Consider the following 18,709-nt stretch of genomic DNA (forward strand, 5'->3'; position numbering starts at 1 on the left):
TTGTTTGGATGGCCTGTTCCAGAGTATGGTGTTGAATGAAGTTAAATCCAGCTGGTGACAAGTCACTGCTGATGTTCCCCAAAGATCAGTACTGCAGCCAATCCTGCTTATTATCTTTATTGATGATCTAGATGAGGAGATTGAGTGCATCCTCAGTAAGTTTGCAGATGACACTAAGTTAGGATGAATTGTCAATCTTCCTAGGGGTAGGAAGGCTGTACAGAGGGATCTGGAGAGGCTGGATTGATGAGCTGCATCCAATTGTATGAGACCAAGTGCCAGATCATGTGCTTCAGTTGCAAAAATCCCATGCAAGGCTACAGGTTCGGGGCACAGTGGCTAGAAAGCTGCATGGCAGGAAAGGACATGAGAGTGTTAGTTGACAGCCAGCTGAACATGAGTCTGCAGTGTGTCCAGCAAAAAACCAAACAGCATCCTGGCTCTATCAGAAATGGCATAGCCAACAGGAGCAGGGAGCTTCCTCCAGCTCTGGTGGGGCCACACCTTGAGTTCTGTGTTTAGTTTTGGTCCCCTCACTACAAGAAAGACATGGAAGTGCTGGAGCATGTCCAGAAAGGGCAGCAAAACTGGTGAGGGGTCTGGAACACTTGTCTTATGGGAAGTGGCTGAGGGAACTGGGATTGTTCAGTCTGGAGAAGGGGAGGCTAAGGGGAGACCTTATCACTGCCTACAACTGCCTAAAAGGAGATGGTGGTGAGGTAGGGGTCAGCCTCTTCTCCCAGGTAACAGCAATACGAAGAGAGAATGGCCTTAAGTTGCACCAGGTTCAGGTTGGATATTAGGAGAAACTTCTCAGAAGGAGCGGTGAGGCATTGGAATAGGCTCCTAAGGAGATAATGGAGTCAAGAACTCCATGGATGTGGCACTGAGGGATATGGTTAGTGAGCGCGGTGGGGAGGGGTTGAAGGTTGGATTGAGTGATCTTGGAGGTCTTTTCCAACATTAATGATTCTGTGATTCTGTAATAAGGTTAGAATAAAATAAAAATTACATGGTATTTAGTACAGCCATGTAGAAGATATGAAGATATGTTTGAAATATTTTTTAATAATTAAGAGCATTATTATACTGCAAACCTGGAACCTTTCAGAGATAATAGAAAAGAAAATAGTATTTGATTCCCAAAGAATTATGAAAGCTTAGAGTGTTATTGCATATGCAAAATCAGAGTTGGAATGATTCAGGAGTCACTAATCATGTTCAGTGTCTTTAATAATCAAGCTTGTGATTGTTTTTCTACAAACATGTCAAAGAGAATTATGTTTTAAAGACCAGAGGCCTGATTTTAGATGAACATTTCAGCATTTCTTGCATCAGAAATTGCACACACATTCAATCACTTCTCTGCTTCTGGGCGTTTATGTATTCTTCATGATTACAGTAATTTTGCCTATGTACACAAACTCCTGAATTGTATGTGCAAATAAAGCAGAGGCTTAAATAGATTGCACATATAAATCCAGACTTGTATGCGCAACCATAATCAAATATGTAAGCATGTAAAAAACATTTTCAAGTCTCTCCTTTTGAAGGTTGGATGATATAAAATATTTCTTGCATTGGTTTAGATTGTGCTCTTATTGCTGTGATTCCTTGTTAATTGTTATAATGTGAGAGAGACAGTTACACAGAGAAGGAACAAAAGGAATTGTATAGCTTTATCTGGTCTATTACGGAAGCAATTGATCTTGTGAAAGTTGTGAATCCAAGAAAATGAGTGCTGAGATCTTAAATTATTAAAAACTACAGTCTTATAATAAGGCCGTAACAAGAAATGGTATCCTTGTAAATAGTGACTGCACTATTCTTCAGGTTTTTATTGTGAGTAACTGCCTGTAGGAATATTACATTCACTCAAGGTATGCCTTCTCCAGAAAGCTGTTCTACAGTTTTGTAATAAAGTAATAAGTCATGTCAAGGAGAGCTTTAGTAGGCTTTCAGTTTACACCTTGAGTGTGTGCTGAGGCATGAATCCAAGTGTCATTAATTATTTGAGAAGTGTGCTGGTAACTTATTGCTCTTACACAATAAGTCAGTCTGGCAGTAATGGGTTAAGCAGGCAGAAAATGTTGTTGCTGCAACTAACAGCAGGAAGTTTTGATACTTGTCACAGGTTGAAACCTTACAGCCTCAGAAAAATCACTTCCAAAAAAAGCATCCGCAAAACAGATGAAATAATTGATGTCATAAGAATTAATTAACCCAGGCTAGCAGATTCACTTGTTATGAACAGACAAATGTGCACTGCAAATTCAAATGGTCTATTCTTGCACAAGGACTAGAGAAATGAATCATGAACTATTTAACATAAGCAGGGTTGAAAATAAAAACATGTTTTCTCATACTGTGGGAGGAAGTCAGAGGAGAAAAGAGAAGTATTAGGGAGATAAATCAGTTTACAGCATCAGTAAAAGGGAGATAGAGGAAAAATCACATCTCTGAAGGGTTTGAGAAAGGATACCATAAGATCAACAAACTGTTCTCTATATTCAGTTTTTGTACGTATATCAGTAAGAAAACACTGACAAATATTTTGAATCTTTTTAATGCTAAGAAGTGTTTCTCTAGCTCAGATGAAGAGAGAACATTTTTATAACTGTTACCATCTATAAAACTTGTAACATAGAACAGTACAAGAAAGAAAAATCTATTTGGAAACCAACATCACATTGCCACTATCTGAACATATTTATGATACTGAAGAAAATCTTGCATACAACATGGTACCTACTTGAACTAGAAATAAAGCTAGTAATACAACTTTGGATTAGGAAATTTGTCTTTTTACAAGCACTGTGACAGTAGATGGGAAAGTGCAGAAAAGGACAAGACCATGACTTAAATGGGATGGATTATTTTTTCAGCCCCTATGCTAGCACCAGACTTGTGAAACAATCATATAGTTATTGTGTTCTGAGAAACTTAGCACACTTCTGCCTTCTCACTCCACACAAAAAGCCCTTCCAGAAACAAGTATAGCATAGCCACTATTTCAACTTTCCTTCTTTCCTTTATGAAAAGCAATTTTATACACTGAATAGTTCCCAGTGAAGTTAAATAAACTGCTCCCTGTGTGCACTACAGCATGGTACTCTTGGTCTAACAGATTTTCTTGATTTCTTATTTCCATATTGCTTTAGTCTGACTACAGCAGCAACAGTTCCCTTTTTTCCTTTTTTTTTTTTTTTAAACCTTCAGAACAATCTTTGGATATACATGCGACTGCAACACTCATTGTAGGGACGTGCTCCACTCAGTTTAAGACACAAAAGTTCTTCCATTTTGCCGTGGCTTGTGCATTGAATAGGAGCTAGATGTGTTAAATGCACAAAGTTCACCTGGAGATTTAAAGCATTCTCTCCATTCTCTGACATGTGGCAGTGAGCTTTCCTGACTAGAGTGCTTCTCCTTTTTGGTCCTTGTATTACCAGTTTCCAGATCTGTCAGGGCAGCTGAGTAGAACAGATCTTATACCCAAGCTGGGTAGAACAGGCCTTATACCCTAGACACCCAGCAGGGAGCATGCTGAGTGATGACTACTACAGCTGACTATCTGCTGTTTCAGTTCTAAAGATTTACATAGGTACAGAATGCTTCTTGGCATTACTCTTTTTCCAGGCAACTCAGAGATCAGCTTTACTGGAATGACAGAATGAAGAAAACATTTTCCTTAGAGTAAAACTTAACCATAATAATGATTAAAAATCAATTAAATGCATTGTTATTATTATTAAGATTATACTTTAAAAATGAAGATTTTTTTATGGCTGCTATTGATGAACTGGAGGACTCAATGAATACGTTCCATTCACTCTAGCACTGCATTGCCCTGTAGTGTTCTTAGAGTTATATTGCTCCTGCTTGTCTAAAGACGAGTAGTGGAGATACTAGAGATGACTGCTTGGAGATGGAGTGGGCTTCTTATTCCTTACTTTTCCTCCAGGCCTTCCCAATACCAGGAGTGCACATTGATATATTACTAGAAATCACTTCCCTGCTTTTCCACTGCTCTCACATTCCTTGATTACCATTTCTGTTGTATTCCCTAATTATTCTGACTAATTTACTTATTCTTTTACTATCTTCCTAAAACACAGTGGTGTTCATTTAAAATCAGACATTGTGGAAAATACTAGTTCAAGATTTAAGAAATCTGGTCAATTGCAGATTTTCGATGAGGTCTTTCCATAAAGCATCAACAGAGCAAAAGACTAATTTGGGTACAGTAGCAGTGCGATTGAGCATGCATATTTCCTACCTCAGAAAACTTAATTGATTTCAGGGATCCCTTCTACACTGAGTAGCACACATAAGCCAGAAACAGTTAATAGAGTATCCTGAGTTGGAAGGGACACTCTAGGGTCACCATGTCCAGTTGTCCGCCTGCCCAGGAACTGGCAGCCTGTCTTGTCTCATTTCTCCCAATGCTAATACAACTACCCCAGTTTTCCATTTTTGTCAGTTGCCATTTTGGTGGAAAGTCTTTCTGTTATTCTCAAGTATATAAAAATAGCAGTAGTGTATTTTTATTTTGTGACTGAGCACAGTCTGCCTATGTATTATCAGTGCATTGAATATTGCTGAGACAACTTGAAGACAGTCAGCTGAGGACCTTCCTGAAACATCTTCCCCATCTTTCTAGGGAGATTCTGCCTTTACCAATTAACAAGAGCTTTTAGGGCCACATGCACTACATTTACAGTATATTTAGGTACAGAGCTCATCACTGTCTTCACATGCTGGAATCACAGATTATTTCCACTAAAAATACTAAACCAGATTTGGTGTTCCTGCTTGAAAATTATGAACCAAGTCTTCAAAGATCATGTTTTTATTAATGATGGTTCCTTGTGGTAATGCAGTAACACAGCACTGCAGCGATGTAGTTGTGCAAGTGTCCGTATGGTTAAAAACTCCTATTCTAATAGCTGCGGCCTTTTTATTGACTTGGTTGTCCAAAACATGTTTATCTCAAATCACTGACACATCTTCTTTGGGCAGATGATAATCACTAATCTCGTTCAGGAACATCTAAGCAGCATAAAAGCTGCTTTTGTTTTGATTTTAGCTAGAATTTGTTTTTTGCTGTTGGAGCCTGTACTGATGTACTTAAATTAATCTCATGCAAAGTGAAACTCTACAGTCATCTCTGTAGCCCCTTTAGGCAGGTGTATCTGAGCTAAACATAATGTGAGTTGCAGGATTATAACCTGCTCAAAAAAATTAGCTGTATTGATTCATCAGTGAAGATTATAAAATTCAGTTAAAGACGAATTTTAAAAGGTTGCAGACCCTATTTAAGCAGTGTAGCCTATTTTATGATCAGTATTTATTCTGCAAGACATGATCCTGACCTATAGTTACGGTGCTTGATATTTCCCATCAAATGAGCCTCTTTTCAACTACTTGCAATTTTGTCACTTTTCAATTTATTTATTCTGAACCATTCTTACCTGCCATTCTTTGAATAGTATCTATGCTTCCAGTATCATATTCTTAAATCTAAGAAAGTATTTCAATACTCTTTTAAAAATATTTTTGAAAACAAAAACAAGTCCTTACTCAAGATTTTTTTTTGAAGAGGTTAACAATCTACACTGCATTGAGAAACATAACATTAGTACTTGAAGCTTAGCCAAAATAACTGAATAATTTAGTCCATTATTTGGGAAATCTGTTACACATAATTGAATTTTCTGTTTGTGTATGGGTTTTGTTGTTTTTCCCTGATGAATTACAAGGTCTTGGGCATTAACCTTTCTCCTGCAATGCTATATTGTAAATATTCTTTAGTTTTGTTATTGTTGCTTTAAGATTAGGAAGGTACAATTACAAAACAAAGTCTAAATAGTTGTTTAGGAAATAAGAACCTTAAAGTACATCATACGTGGTAGTAATTACATACACAGCTATCTGTCCTCTCTTTTCCTCAGAGAACTATGACATTTTATACTTTCACATTTGATTTTGAGAATTGAGCATTGTTCTAGGCATAGTGCAATGATCTCCATGGATATGAACCTACAGAATAATCTGAAAACTAAGCATATCTGCCAAATCTATTATTACACTATAAGATAAACAATATTTTAATTGCATTCTTGCATCTCCTGAATCTTGGGATCACCTCTACTTCTTTTAATGTAGCCTATTTTTTCCTGTTAGTCATTTTAGATTTGTTTCCCTCTTGTGAGGATGAGGAAAATAACATAAAATTGAATTAGAAAACATTTATATTATTCTTTTAAGCTCCCGAGAGCCATTTTACAATAAACTTCATTATTATTAATATGTTGCTTAGCATCATACACACTTATTGATATACAGTAGAAATGTTTTACTTTGCTCATTATAAATTTGATAAATTGCATGTGATGTAGGTCACATGGATCTTAAGCTCATGATGTCCCAGTGTCTGGATTTCCTTTGATGTAATGCAGAAAGAATTATGGATCATTGCATATACCATTACCCCCGTGGTTTTGTTTCTTCTACTATATTGTGTATACATAGATTTTTTTGTATAAAAAGTCATGTCTGTGTATGTAACATGTGTGCATGTACATACACTAACATTCAAAACAAAATACACAGTTTTCTCAGAGAGGGAACACAGGTGGTGGATGTTATGTTGTTCTGGAAGGCTCTTAGAGATTGTTTTAATCTGTGTAGTGCTGAAGCTTTCCTGGAATTAAAAAATAAAATTAAAAAAAAAAAGAAAGAAATATGTTAATTAACAGTGTGTTTAAGTCTGTATTTAAGTCTATGAAGGCAATGTATGAAAACAAAACAAGTGTGCCTAGTTACAGACCTTCAGGAAAAACATATAAGGTAATAAATACAATACATAGGCAATGTGACACTATAATTCTGCTAATAGTTAACAAAGAAAAGAGCACACTCAGATGTGTCATTCCTACCCTAACTCTTTTTCTGAACTCCAGTGTTCCCCTTGACTGCAGGTTAAGGGGAGGCCACAGTACTGACAGCCAGTCCTCCTCCAGAACTTCTCAAATCCTTCCCTTACTAGGCAATGACAAAGAATGGGTTTTGATAGACTCGGGAGCAACAGGAGCAACAGCTTAAGTCACCAAGTAATTGTTGCTCTGCATGCAAAAAGCGAAGTTTAACAACATAATTTGTTTTCACTCTGCAAAAGCTATTTGAGTCACCTCAGTGGCAAACAAGATGTTTCTCTTTGTTCTTATCAGAAGCCTTTAGTTGCCAACTTAAAAGGCTTTGAGAAGTAGCTGACAAAGCAGCTTAAGAAATGCAGAATAGTGTTCACCTGTGCTGTGCTGTGTGGATCCTAGCCCTTTGATGAACTATTGAATTGCATCTAGTATGACAGGCAGTGATAAAATTAATATCACTGGCTGTTCTCCTTGACTATGTGAGCTTTTGGGTAAAACTCAGATACTTTAAAAACATGGTATGTGACCTGAATCACTGCTCCAGTTATTGTATTGCAACTGATATTTTATACTGGAAAAAAATGTATTGAGATGAACTGAAAATACTGTTTGATATACACCAATTATCTCTTTTGTCATTGCTTGTAATCATTTTAATAAATAGCCTCAGTAGAATACTGGGAAATATGAGAATGAAAGAAAATAAGTCATGGAAAAACAAAAAGATTTATCACAAAGGGAAAGAATAATTAATTTAATTTGCCTGTCTTCGTCATGTACTTTAATTTGAAAAAAACAGCCTGTTTTTTTTCTTTTCCCTTGTTGCTTTCCAGAGTCAAAAGATATGAGTAACATTGTCCTCTGTTCTTCACCTCAAACAATAGGACTATTAAAAATCAGAAGATAGTGGCAAGCAAAGAGTCTGATTGGCAATAAATACACAGATGCATTTGAGTGCATACCCCAACACATAGTTGTGTAATCTCATCAGATTTACTGCAGATAAGAAGAGAATTTTTCCATTTTCCTAAAATGGTCGGGCCATTCTATCACTAAGTTGTCTGTGGTTATGTATGTGGGTATGTGCCATCTGTGTGAAAGGAGCCAAAGAAAACTTTTGATTTTTTGACATATGATGTCATATTCATGTGGCTTCAATACATGTCATATTCCTTATTCTGTAATCTATCATAGCTGGTCATCGTCTGGTAGCTCATCATGCCTCATGTTTCTGGCAACTCTTCATCCATTGTTTCACTATCATCACATAAAGCATATCTCTTCTTTCTCCCAGTCCATTTGTGACCTGAACACAGGAAGGATTATGTGAAGAAAGAAAAGACACGAGACTAATTAATCAGATAGTACTCACAGTTGAAGACTGTTATCCTAGCTTCTATTGTCCCATTTTTTTAATATCCTAATATTTGTGATCATATTCTTTTATAAGTAAAACACTACGTGCATCTCATTATATTTTCTCTTGTTCTTTTCTATATACTTATTTGTTCTTTTCTACGTACATTTAATAGAACATCAATAGATTAAAATATTATTATAGTTCCCAGTATCTGCACAGAGGTAGAGTCAAACAGGCTTTCCTAGATTGCTCTTTATATAAAGTGATCAGATATCAGAAGATTAAGAGGATATTAAACTTGAAATATTTATATATTAACAGAACATAACAAATATAGAAGATATCAATCTCATAGTACAATAGTGGGTTTCAGTAAGCAATTTAAGAAAACATAGGAGGTGTAGAAAAGCATAGCAAATTGTATGTTTCAGAAAGATTAAACCAGCTCTTCCACAGAGCTCCTGATAGTTACTATTCATTGTAATGACAGCAGTCTTCTCTTTTTTAATTTGATTGATGGTCACTCAGCCATCTATAAAAATCCCATTTTTGTGAGAAATGTTTCCCGCACACAGACCAACAAATGTCAGGCATGCGTAAAAGTTGCTCCTTAGTTTCATTTGCATTCCCTTTTCTTGGTAATGGTTGATGGATTGAATTCAAGGCATTCAAGGCTGGCTTGGATGGTGCCTGGGGTAGCCTGATCTGATGGGTGGCAGCCCTGCCCATGGCAGGAGGTTGGGACTGGGTGGTGTTTATGGTCTCCCTCCAATCTAAGCCATTCTGTGATTCTATCATTCTGTGATTCAGGTCTTATAAAACTGTGTGAAATCAGGGTAAGTACTTTACAATAACGAGCTCCACATAGCAGTAAAAATGTCCCTTTTTTTTAAAGCAGAAAGCTTTGTGGCCATTAATACGACCACCATATCTGCATTTGTCAGCATATGGAGTACCTGTCAGGTGAGGAAGGCACTCAACAGCCACAGCTTTTTTGATTAGAAAAGAATAGTAATTGACCCATTACCTTGTTTGTTACACTGGACAAATCAAAAGAACCTTAAAAATAATGTCCAATCTTGCAGGAATTGAAGCCCTCACTCCTCACAGCCTGAGAAGTGTCGCGAGAGCAGGGCCTTTAAGACCTTGTGCAGCCTTTGTCTGGGCCTGCTGGCATTGGCAATCTATCTGAATTTCCGGAGGTACCTCGGTGTAGCGTAGCTTTCTTTGCACTTTCTACAATATATATCCAGCTATTAGTTTGAGTTGTTGAACCGCCACGAGGCCTGCAGTGTCCAGGGCTCCCTGGGTAGGTCCAGGCAGGCCCTTGAACTTGAACTCTGTACTGACCCAGAGCCCCCATAGCTGAACACTTAGTGGGGAGAGGTGCTGGGGGGTCTTCTAGAGTGGTTATGGCCATAGGCTGTGCTGCCATGCATGGGGAAGAGCACAAGACCGTTTGGAAAGTGCCATACACATACGCTTGGGAACCATTAAGGTTGTATCTTATTGCAAAGAATATCTTAGGGCTCTGGTGCACAGTGCGCCTCAAATGTTTTTACAGTCTCATTCAGCACCCCTGCACATAGCACCAACAGCACTAAAACTGTTTTGCAACTGCTGGATAAACACCTTCTCCTACTCTCAGCCCAAGCTGAGACACTAGCAAGTCATAAATCACTTTCTTAAAGAGTTCACCAGAGCTTTGCAGAGTGTTCTCTTTGTATGCATTTATGTATAACACAATCAAAAACTAAATGTCATACATTAAACATTAAATAAGGAAAACGATACTCATTACAAAGGTTTTACAACTTAAAACACCATAATCAAATCCTGATAAAGCTATAGTAGTAGCACATTCATAGATGTGTTATCATTTGTGATGCCAATTAAGTTACCAGTACTTCTGTGTATGATCCCTGGTATTTCACTGGAGAAAACTTTAGTGTCTTTGAATTGTTCATTCAGACACCCTGTTAATTACTTACCCATTAAGGCAATATTTTATTATCATCCCCCAGGCTTTACAAAAGTCAAATCTTATACAGTTCATATAATTAGTAGCTGAGAAAGTCACTTCTGTTAGATAAAGTTAGGGAAAATAAAATGTCTCTCAGTCATTTAGAGGTTAGAAAAAACAATGCTGTGTGGTAACAAACATAAAAACAAACTTTTTGGGGGGAGTAGGGATAGTCATCGATGCACAAGTAATATCTGCAAATGATGTATATAGGTATTAGCTGAGTGAGGGAGATGCTGTGATAAAACCTTTGAAAGTGCGGATTTTTTCAGCACATACAAAACGAAATTTCCTGCATACATAAGTATCTAGTACAAACTTTCAACTTACATGTAATGTATTTTACATAGGCTGTCATTTTGCATGGAAAAGATGGCTTTTTTTTCCCTCTCCAAATACAAAACCATAATCCATTAATAATTAAGTCTCTGAATTTCTGATTTGCCCATCAGGCAGTTTGTGCACTGTGTGAGTTCTGAAGAACAAAAAATAGAAATGATAGGAAGGTGGGCAAAAATGATAGGAAGCTCCTGTTTCTTAAAGGAGTTTGGTTAACATTGAGCGTGTAGGTAGTTCTGTTGAATATGCTCTTTAGGGAGTCATATTTTTATCCTTATTTTAGATACCATGTGATTTTAGGACTCTGGACTTGAATGCCTCAAGGACTTGTATACGGTTTGATATCACAGTGAGTTGCAGTGATGCAGTCTGTGATCTCATAGCAGATCATTTACAGACTCCAGTTTTGCAAAATGTTCTGTACAAATTGGAAATGGAACACAAATACCATTGACTTATTTGTACAATTTTCCTCTAATTGATTGGAATTGCTCTGAGCTGGAAGTGGTCTTACAGAGCCTTACGCTCCATGGAAGAGGCCAAACCATAGTCAGTCTTGTTAAAATACGCCAAAGAAGAATTAGAGAGACTCTTCCTTTCTTCATGAGAGGACCATGAGTTGTGTAAAGATATACTCAGCTTGTGCCTGTTTAGTAGCAGGCCATAAACAACCTGCCAAAACCTAACTCATAACAAGTCAAAAGAAATCATAGTCCTTAAAATGTGGCATTGTACATGTTTTCTGATAAATAAGCTTTTAAAAACTTTGATAGTAAATCCAATTTTTGCAAGTTTTCCATGGAAAATTATAAACAATTCCATCTTGTTAAAGGTTAAATTCTGCCATTGAAGCGTAATATTAGCAGAGTCTAAGCTGTGTATGGCAGCTGAAGTGCTGTATTTCAGTCCTGTGCTGCATATTCAGTGATCCTAATAGACTATTTTGTTTCACCTTGAATATTGTCAGTGATCACTGAGTTACAGCAAGACGTGAGTTCTCCCAAGCTTGTGAATATGCAAGGGTTTTCAACTTGTTTAAGAAAGGCTGGATTTTATTTGAAAGTATACAGTAATTGTGATTGTCTTATTTTACATTTGGATGTGGGGAGGGTTCTCAACAGCTTCATAAACTTAACCATATGAGAGATGCTCTGCTGTCTTCTTTTTGGAACGTATGGGATACATGTGACATGATGGTGCATGTATTTGGGTTGGCTTCAAAAGAAAGTAAAGTATCTACATATTCACCCATTTTTTACCCTGGCATTTCCATGAGTGTATACATGCTTTCTTTTAAGACAAAAACAAATCAAACCATATTGAAACCACATCTGCTTCAAATACACTCCAGGAAACCATTTCAGAATAAAACAACTGCATTTTTAAATTGGTAGTAATTTTCTCTTTGAATTTTATATTAGTGAAAAGCTTAAAGTTCAAATTTATCTTGAAAGGGGAAGCTGTGTTTCTTTTGGTCCAAAGTGGTTTATTATTTGTGGAATGGAAGGGAAGATGGAATTATTTAATGGTTGATAGAAAAGATTTTGGAAGTGATAAGAATTTTAAAAAGTATTCATTCGACTGCAAAGACAACCTTGAATTGCCAACTCCTTAATCACAAACTTCTTTGTGTGGCAACACACATATGAAAGGTACCTATTAAAACAGTATCCATCTTCAGATAAGAACGGCATGAGAAAAAAAGGAGCAAGCATTCATGCCACCCTTTCCACATTCTACTTTACTTCGTCTCTTACTTCCTTCCAGCAAGGAAGGAAGAGTCAGCATCTCCAATACTGCTATCTTACTTACACCAAACCCACTGTCATTCCAATCAGTGGAAAATTGCCACTGACTGAATCACAGAGGTATCAGACCAGCAGCTATTTAAAGGGAAAATCCCTGCTGTTCCCACCTTTCTTATCTGTAGCACCAGGATTACGTTTTTTCTTTTTCTTTAATGGCAGCAGGACAGAATTCCTTCCTCATATCTATTCAGCATAGTAAGAAGAACACGCTGGGAGAACTGCTGAAATAGTTCAGTCATAATTAAGCTCTTATGCTTACATCTGAAAAAATGGCTCTGGATTCTGGTAAGGAATCAGCAGTTACTTTTTTTCAGCTCCTCTCACTCCTTTTCCCCCAGACACTTAATGAAACCACTTTGGTATCAAACAGGTGCTTTGGAATCAGAAGCAAAACTGATCTGTGTATATGTTATCTAAAAGTTAGTACCTTTTAATGACAAACCTAGTTTGAATTGACAGTTTATCTGTAAAATTCATAATTCAAAATTCATATAATTATTTATAGAGCGCTTAATTTTAATATTGTTATTTTACCATATTGCAAGAGAAGGAAATGCAGCCTAGTTCCTGTAACACTGTGTAAAGGAAACAGTCCTGAATATGTTGAAAAAAGAAAATTCCACATAGGGTCGTAAAAATAATAATTATAGCCGGAACTTCCATTGTACTGGTGAAAATCAGGAGGAATTTGAGCCTGTGCTGTCTGTACATGCTAGAATTGCTCTTCTATTTGTTTTTGTTCTGTTTGTTAATTGGGAATTCAGAAGACAGTAACTGCAGTATATACTGGTATGTGTTTAAATGTGGTAGCTGGAAGGAGAAAGGAAGAAATCTGTCTAAACATGTGTGACGATTTCTGAGGACAGTTTAAAAATAATATTTCAGAATGCTAACCAGGCACTTTTATGAAAACGTATTTTAACTAGTTATTTCTGCTTTAAAGGCCGACAGATGGGCATCTAAAATTGTGCTGTCACCAACAACTTCTGGAACTCCATCTCCAGCTGGGTGGGCAGTGGGCTCTGATCATTGCAATATCTGTCCCCAGGGCAGCTGCTATCCCAGTTGTTTATTAACACAGTGAAGAGTAGCCTGAGGCTTGTTGTAGTTTGTGCTAGATTTATTGGCACCTCTTTCCTAGTCTCCAAAGATTGTTACAGCAGCACACAGCCTTCATTCCAATAAGGTGCAAAGGACCCATCTAATATGACCCTTCTGTAAGTGCCATCTCAGGGGAATGTGGACAGATCAGACCCACCTGTAAGAACAGGGGTGTCATCCTTGTCATCAAGGCATTGTGAGGATAAGCATATTGAGCCTTGCGAGTTTCCATTATTTAAATAAGGAAGCCATATAAATAGTATTGATGGATGAGAAAGTATCCCATTCTTTCTATTTATTAATATACTGGACATACATAGATCATTGACTGATAGACTGTGTGCTTGTGTTTACTGATATTAGTGAAGTTTTCTAGGTGACAACTTCAAGCAGCAGCAAGGGCTGTCAATATATTAGGAAGCTGTTTCTTTTAATGTTTCCCCGTCAGATACCAAAGAAAGCATTTTTTTGTTGTAGACCAAAATAAAAACTTTGAAGCATTAAGTGGAAATAATAACATGTATCTAGGTTGGAAAGAGAACGCGTTATAACTGCACGAAGCAGATTTTACCTATGGCCAAAACTTGCTGCTGTTAATGAAATATTATCTTCTTGTTTTGCAGCTTGCAGGCCTGGATTCTATAAAGCATTTGCTGGAAATGTAAAGTGCTCCAAGTGCCCTCCACACAGTTCAACCTATGTTGAAGCAACTTCAGTCTGTCAGTGTGAAAAAGGTTACTTCAGAGCTGAGAAAGATCCACCGACTATGGCATGTACCCGTAAGTCTGCTCAGTATCAGTGTCTGCAATTCTCTTGCATGCTTCATTTTTGTATTTAAAAAAACAATGGCACATTTTATAAAGAATTCTGCTAAAAATTACCAAAAGAGATTTTTTAAATCAAATTTTGAACAGCAGATTTCTATTTAGTATTGGTATCCCTAAAAATACTGACATGTTTTGTACTTCAATGATTTATTAACTTGTAGTTCTGAGAAGTAATGTAAGGTAATCACTGTCATAAAGATAGCAATGTTGAATTTTAATTATCAGTATATATTTTAAAGACATGAAAATATGTGCAACATCCAAAAAACTGAGGATGCTTGTAAACAACAACAACAAAAAAAAACTGATATGGCATAAACTCCTGTCTCCTCAGATTAAAAAAAAAATAAATTAAGAGTACTGTTGCAATAACTAGCTGTGCATAGTCAATTTTTTGGTGTGTCTAATCATGTAAAAGTAACTGAGCTGACAGCAGTAGAGTTGAACCTTTTCCCGTGCTAATGTTAGTGTCACCATATGGCACTGTACTGGGTAAATAGGGAATATACCACACAATTTGGATTCATGAAGTTTTAGGCATTCCATAATCCTGAGATCATTACACAGACTAAGCCTTGTCTATCTACTGAATGGGAGTAATCTTCACCAAAAATAACATTTCACAGATCCATGGAGCTTATCAGAAAGTTGTCTAATCTAACCATAGAGCATTCAGAGGTGAAGGGTAAGTCCCAGTCTCCAGCTGCTTAAGAGACATAATGTCATGACACATAAGGTTCAAATAAGGAGTTCAACCCAACTAGCACAATCTGCTGTCAGATGACTCTGGAGCAAAGCACACAGGCCTGTCATTTTTCACAGAATATGTGAGGGGGAAAAACAATGTTTTTCTGGACTTCCCACGGGAAGATGGGCTTACATATAATTCCAGTCATATGAGTGACCTGAGCACAGGCCTTGAAAACTTACCCACAGAGCTAACACACATTCCAGGCACCCTTGACAGTTTCATGCTTATGACAATGGTTTCACTCATGCATTATGTACATCTGATTCCATATTGTTTATGTCATTGATTTTTCATTTACAAAGGACAGTTCTCTGAAAAATTACTCATATATGGCATAAGGTTTCCCTCATTGTCTTTCAGGGCTCAGTTTTAAACCCTGCTACTCACTACTCTTGGTAAGGTAGGTCATGTGTGTGGGATCCGTGTGGCACCAGGGCGTGGGTACTTACAGCACCCTGAATCCCTCTTTCCCCCAAAATAAAAAGATGCAGAGAGCTGCTTTGGTTGAAAACTGTCAGTAAAGACTTTTTGCCAGATCACTCTGTTTCTCTGAGAATATCAGGCAAAACAACCAAGTAAACTGAGGTAAAAAAGAAAACAACCACAACAGAAGTGCCAGTGTCTCATCTCACTTCAGGCTTGAAGAAATAGTAAGGGAGACAGTGAACCACTTTCTAGTTTCTGCCTTGTTCCTTGTTCAATGCCACCATGCATTACCTCTTATTCAGCCTAGATTGCAAGGTGTCAGTACTTCACTGAATGTAACAGCAGATATATTCATCTTATACCTACAATGATGATTATTTCACTAATTGTCAGCTCTGCAAATGACTAAGCTTCTGACAGGCAGACTGTGCTCTTATCTTCTTTCACATCATCAGTAATGAAGAATCTGCAGACCAAATTACTCCCTAAGTGGTATATTTAGCCCCACTGCTTTCAAATTATGCTCTCAGTTATTAAAATTGTTTGTCATAAATACAACCTCACTGCTTTTGGAGGGTCTGCACAGATGTGACTAATTTAAATTTAATAAACAAAGATACTAGTGATGTATGAGACAGGTTAGAATTTAGCTTGTTTCTTCCAAACTGTCATGCTTTGCTCTAATAAGAGGAGATGAAAAGTTAGGAAAAAAATAAGCCATTTAAAATTCATAAAGAGAAAGGGCTGTACAGTAAGAAAATGAATTTTGTACATAACTATTTTTGGACCAAATCTACATTTTTTATGTCAACCTGCAAATTTGTGTTCAGACATGTTAGTCACATTTTTCTTCTGATTTTTTAATCAAGAGTCATTCTTGAATCAAATACAGAATTAATAGTGAATTCACTTTAAAAACCTCTTCATCTTCAAATATTTTAAACCAACTACATTCATGCCTTTTTTTATTTGCTTCCTAGATCCTGCAAAGCAAGATGGCTAAAATAGGTAGATCACAGCAATATAGACTTATATAGAGGGCTTGGGTTGGAAGGGACCTTAGAGAGCACCCAGTGTCATTGCACGGCCGTGTGCAGGGTTGCCACCCACTAGATCAGGTGCCCAGATTTTTTCTTTCTTTCCTTGCATTCCTTTGCAGGGTTAGATGTTACTCCTCACTCCAGTATTTTTTTCCTTGATACTGGAAAACTTGCATAAGCAGCAGTATGGAGATTAATGGCCTTGATTTAAGACACCATGCATTTAAGAGCCTAGCTTCAGGCATCCATTTTTTTTAAGCTGAGCTTTGAATCTAATTTTATTAATTCTGCAAAAGTGCATATTGTATGTTTTTCCTAAATTGTACAGTATTTTATAGGAGCATGTACTTTGTAGAAAAGCATAATAGAAGGGCAAAAGAAAGTGACATTAGGATATTGTTAATTACTTTCTCCTAGCCCTTTTCCATTTGATTGGCACTTTTTATCAATCTCTTGCTATTATTCTTTATCCTTTTTGTATTCCTTTGCCATATGTGAATGTACTCTGTCGTTGATCTCTCTATACATACAATGAGCAACAAATAGCAGCATTACCTAATTCTCCATCTGATTACTGTGTACATTAACATTTCTCACCAATGTAAGTGGATAGATTGATCCATCTTTTCAAGGTCAAAGACAGGCAAACTTATGTTGGGTCTCTGGGTATGAATATGACTCTTTTCATGTTACACTTAAACAGTTTTGCAGCAGTACCGCTTATGTTCTGTTCAGTAATCACTGCTGATACAAACTGTATCCTCTATATTGAAGCTCTTTAAGGTCCACCTCTATTTTCCAGCAGTAAAATCAAGCAACGTGCTTGAAGCCTTTGACTCTACTGCTGCTATTCTTATTTATAGGCATATATTTGGGTGCAGTTTATGATTATGCTCAGGCTTGGAATATTCGTTTGCAGTCACCAGTTCCTATCATGAGGAAATCTTCCTGCCTGCCTCACTGAGAAAGAAATAAGTAATTCTGAAAAGGCAAGAGTGTCATACAGCATTCCAAACCAAGTGGCAATACTCATCTATATTGCATATATGTGTGTATATAATAAAGCTACTATGAGCACAAGGGACACAGCTAGATGCTGATTCTAGGTATTCTAAGGAGGTGATTAATTTCAGCCACATCCACTGTGAATTTAGTAGTCAAGTAACACCCAATTATTAGAGTTTAGTAGTTGGTAATGAACAGTTCCCACTTGAAAAAGCAGAAAGTATTTTCCAGACTATCATTGCCCAGTGTTTAAATACTACCTTGCCTTCACTGGACTTCTGCAGCATTTTGACTGCTCCTCCCTTCTTCCATGAAGGGCAAAATGCACTTCACCTTCATGGAAGGAGAGGATGCACAAAGCAGCTAGATGAGGTGCAAATCACTGCATGAGGCATAAACTCAGCTCTGAAGCTTTTGGAGTGAGTCCTCTACTCCGTAATAAATCAGTTCCAGTCTGCTCCACAGAGAGTATAGAGATAGTTTTTTCATTATAATTTGTAAATGACATTGTTCATACCCAGGCTGTTTTTATCCGAAAAGCAGAAGAGCTGCCTTTTTTTCCACTGCTCAACCATCTGAAGTGTTTTCTACATAAAATCTTAAGTCACGAATTTTGCTGTTGAGAATACAATCCATCATTTTCACCAATATACTTGGTTTCCTTAAAAATCAATGTAAGGAAATCCCCAGGAGCTTTGCACATAAACGTCTGCAGAAGGGTTATTGCTGCCAAGATTTTTGATGTGTTGAATAATCTTTGTATAATTTATAAATGATAACAAAGCAATCAGGCCACATTCATAAAAGCCCAGTGACACATAATTTAGCTGAATATCAGGGCTAGAATTAATTGTTTCTCTTTGTTCCAAGTTCTAAATCTTAGTAAATGATTCACTGCATGTCATTACAGCTTAATATTTGCATGAAATCACAGTTTAACTGGCATAATTTAACAGCAATTAAAAAGCTATTTAATCGTCATGCAAATTGGCATGAGGGGCTTTCAGTATGAAGGGTGTCTGAAGTTTTTGCAGACGGACGGCCATTACTTTCAGACACCTCTAATGTAATTAATAATGTTCTCCTATTTCATT

The 18,709-nt window shown here is 37.0% G+C and overlaps 1 protein-coding gene across 2 annotated transcripts in view; it reads left to right on the top strand.

Moving 5' to 3' along the window:
• LOC104909327 (ephrin type-A receptor 6) overlaps positions 1 to 18,709 on the top strand; it is a 314,483-nt gene that overhangs the window by 111,997 nt on the left and 183,777 nt on the right. For both annotated transcript variants that reach the window (XM_031556463.1, XM_031556460.1), the window contains exon 2: positions 14,190 to 14,345. In XM_031556463.1, coding sequence (XP_031412323.1) covers positions 14,190 to 14,345 — 156 coding nt within the window. The remainder of the gene's footprint in view (positions 1 to 14,189; positions 14,346 to 18,709) is intronic.

Source organism: Meleagris gallopavo, chromosome 1 (genome assembly GCF_000146605.3).
Source record: "Meleagris gallopavo isolate NT-WF06-2002-E0010 breed Aviagen turkey brand Nicholas breeding stock chromosome 1, Turkey_5.1, whole genome shotgun sequence".
NCBI lineage: Eukaryota > Metazoa > Chordata > Aves > Galliformes > Phasianidae > Meleagris > Meleagris gallopavo.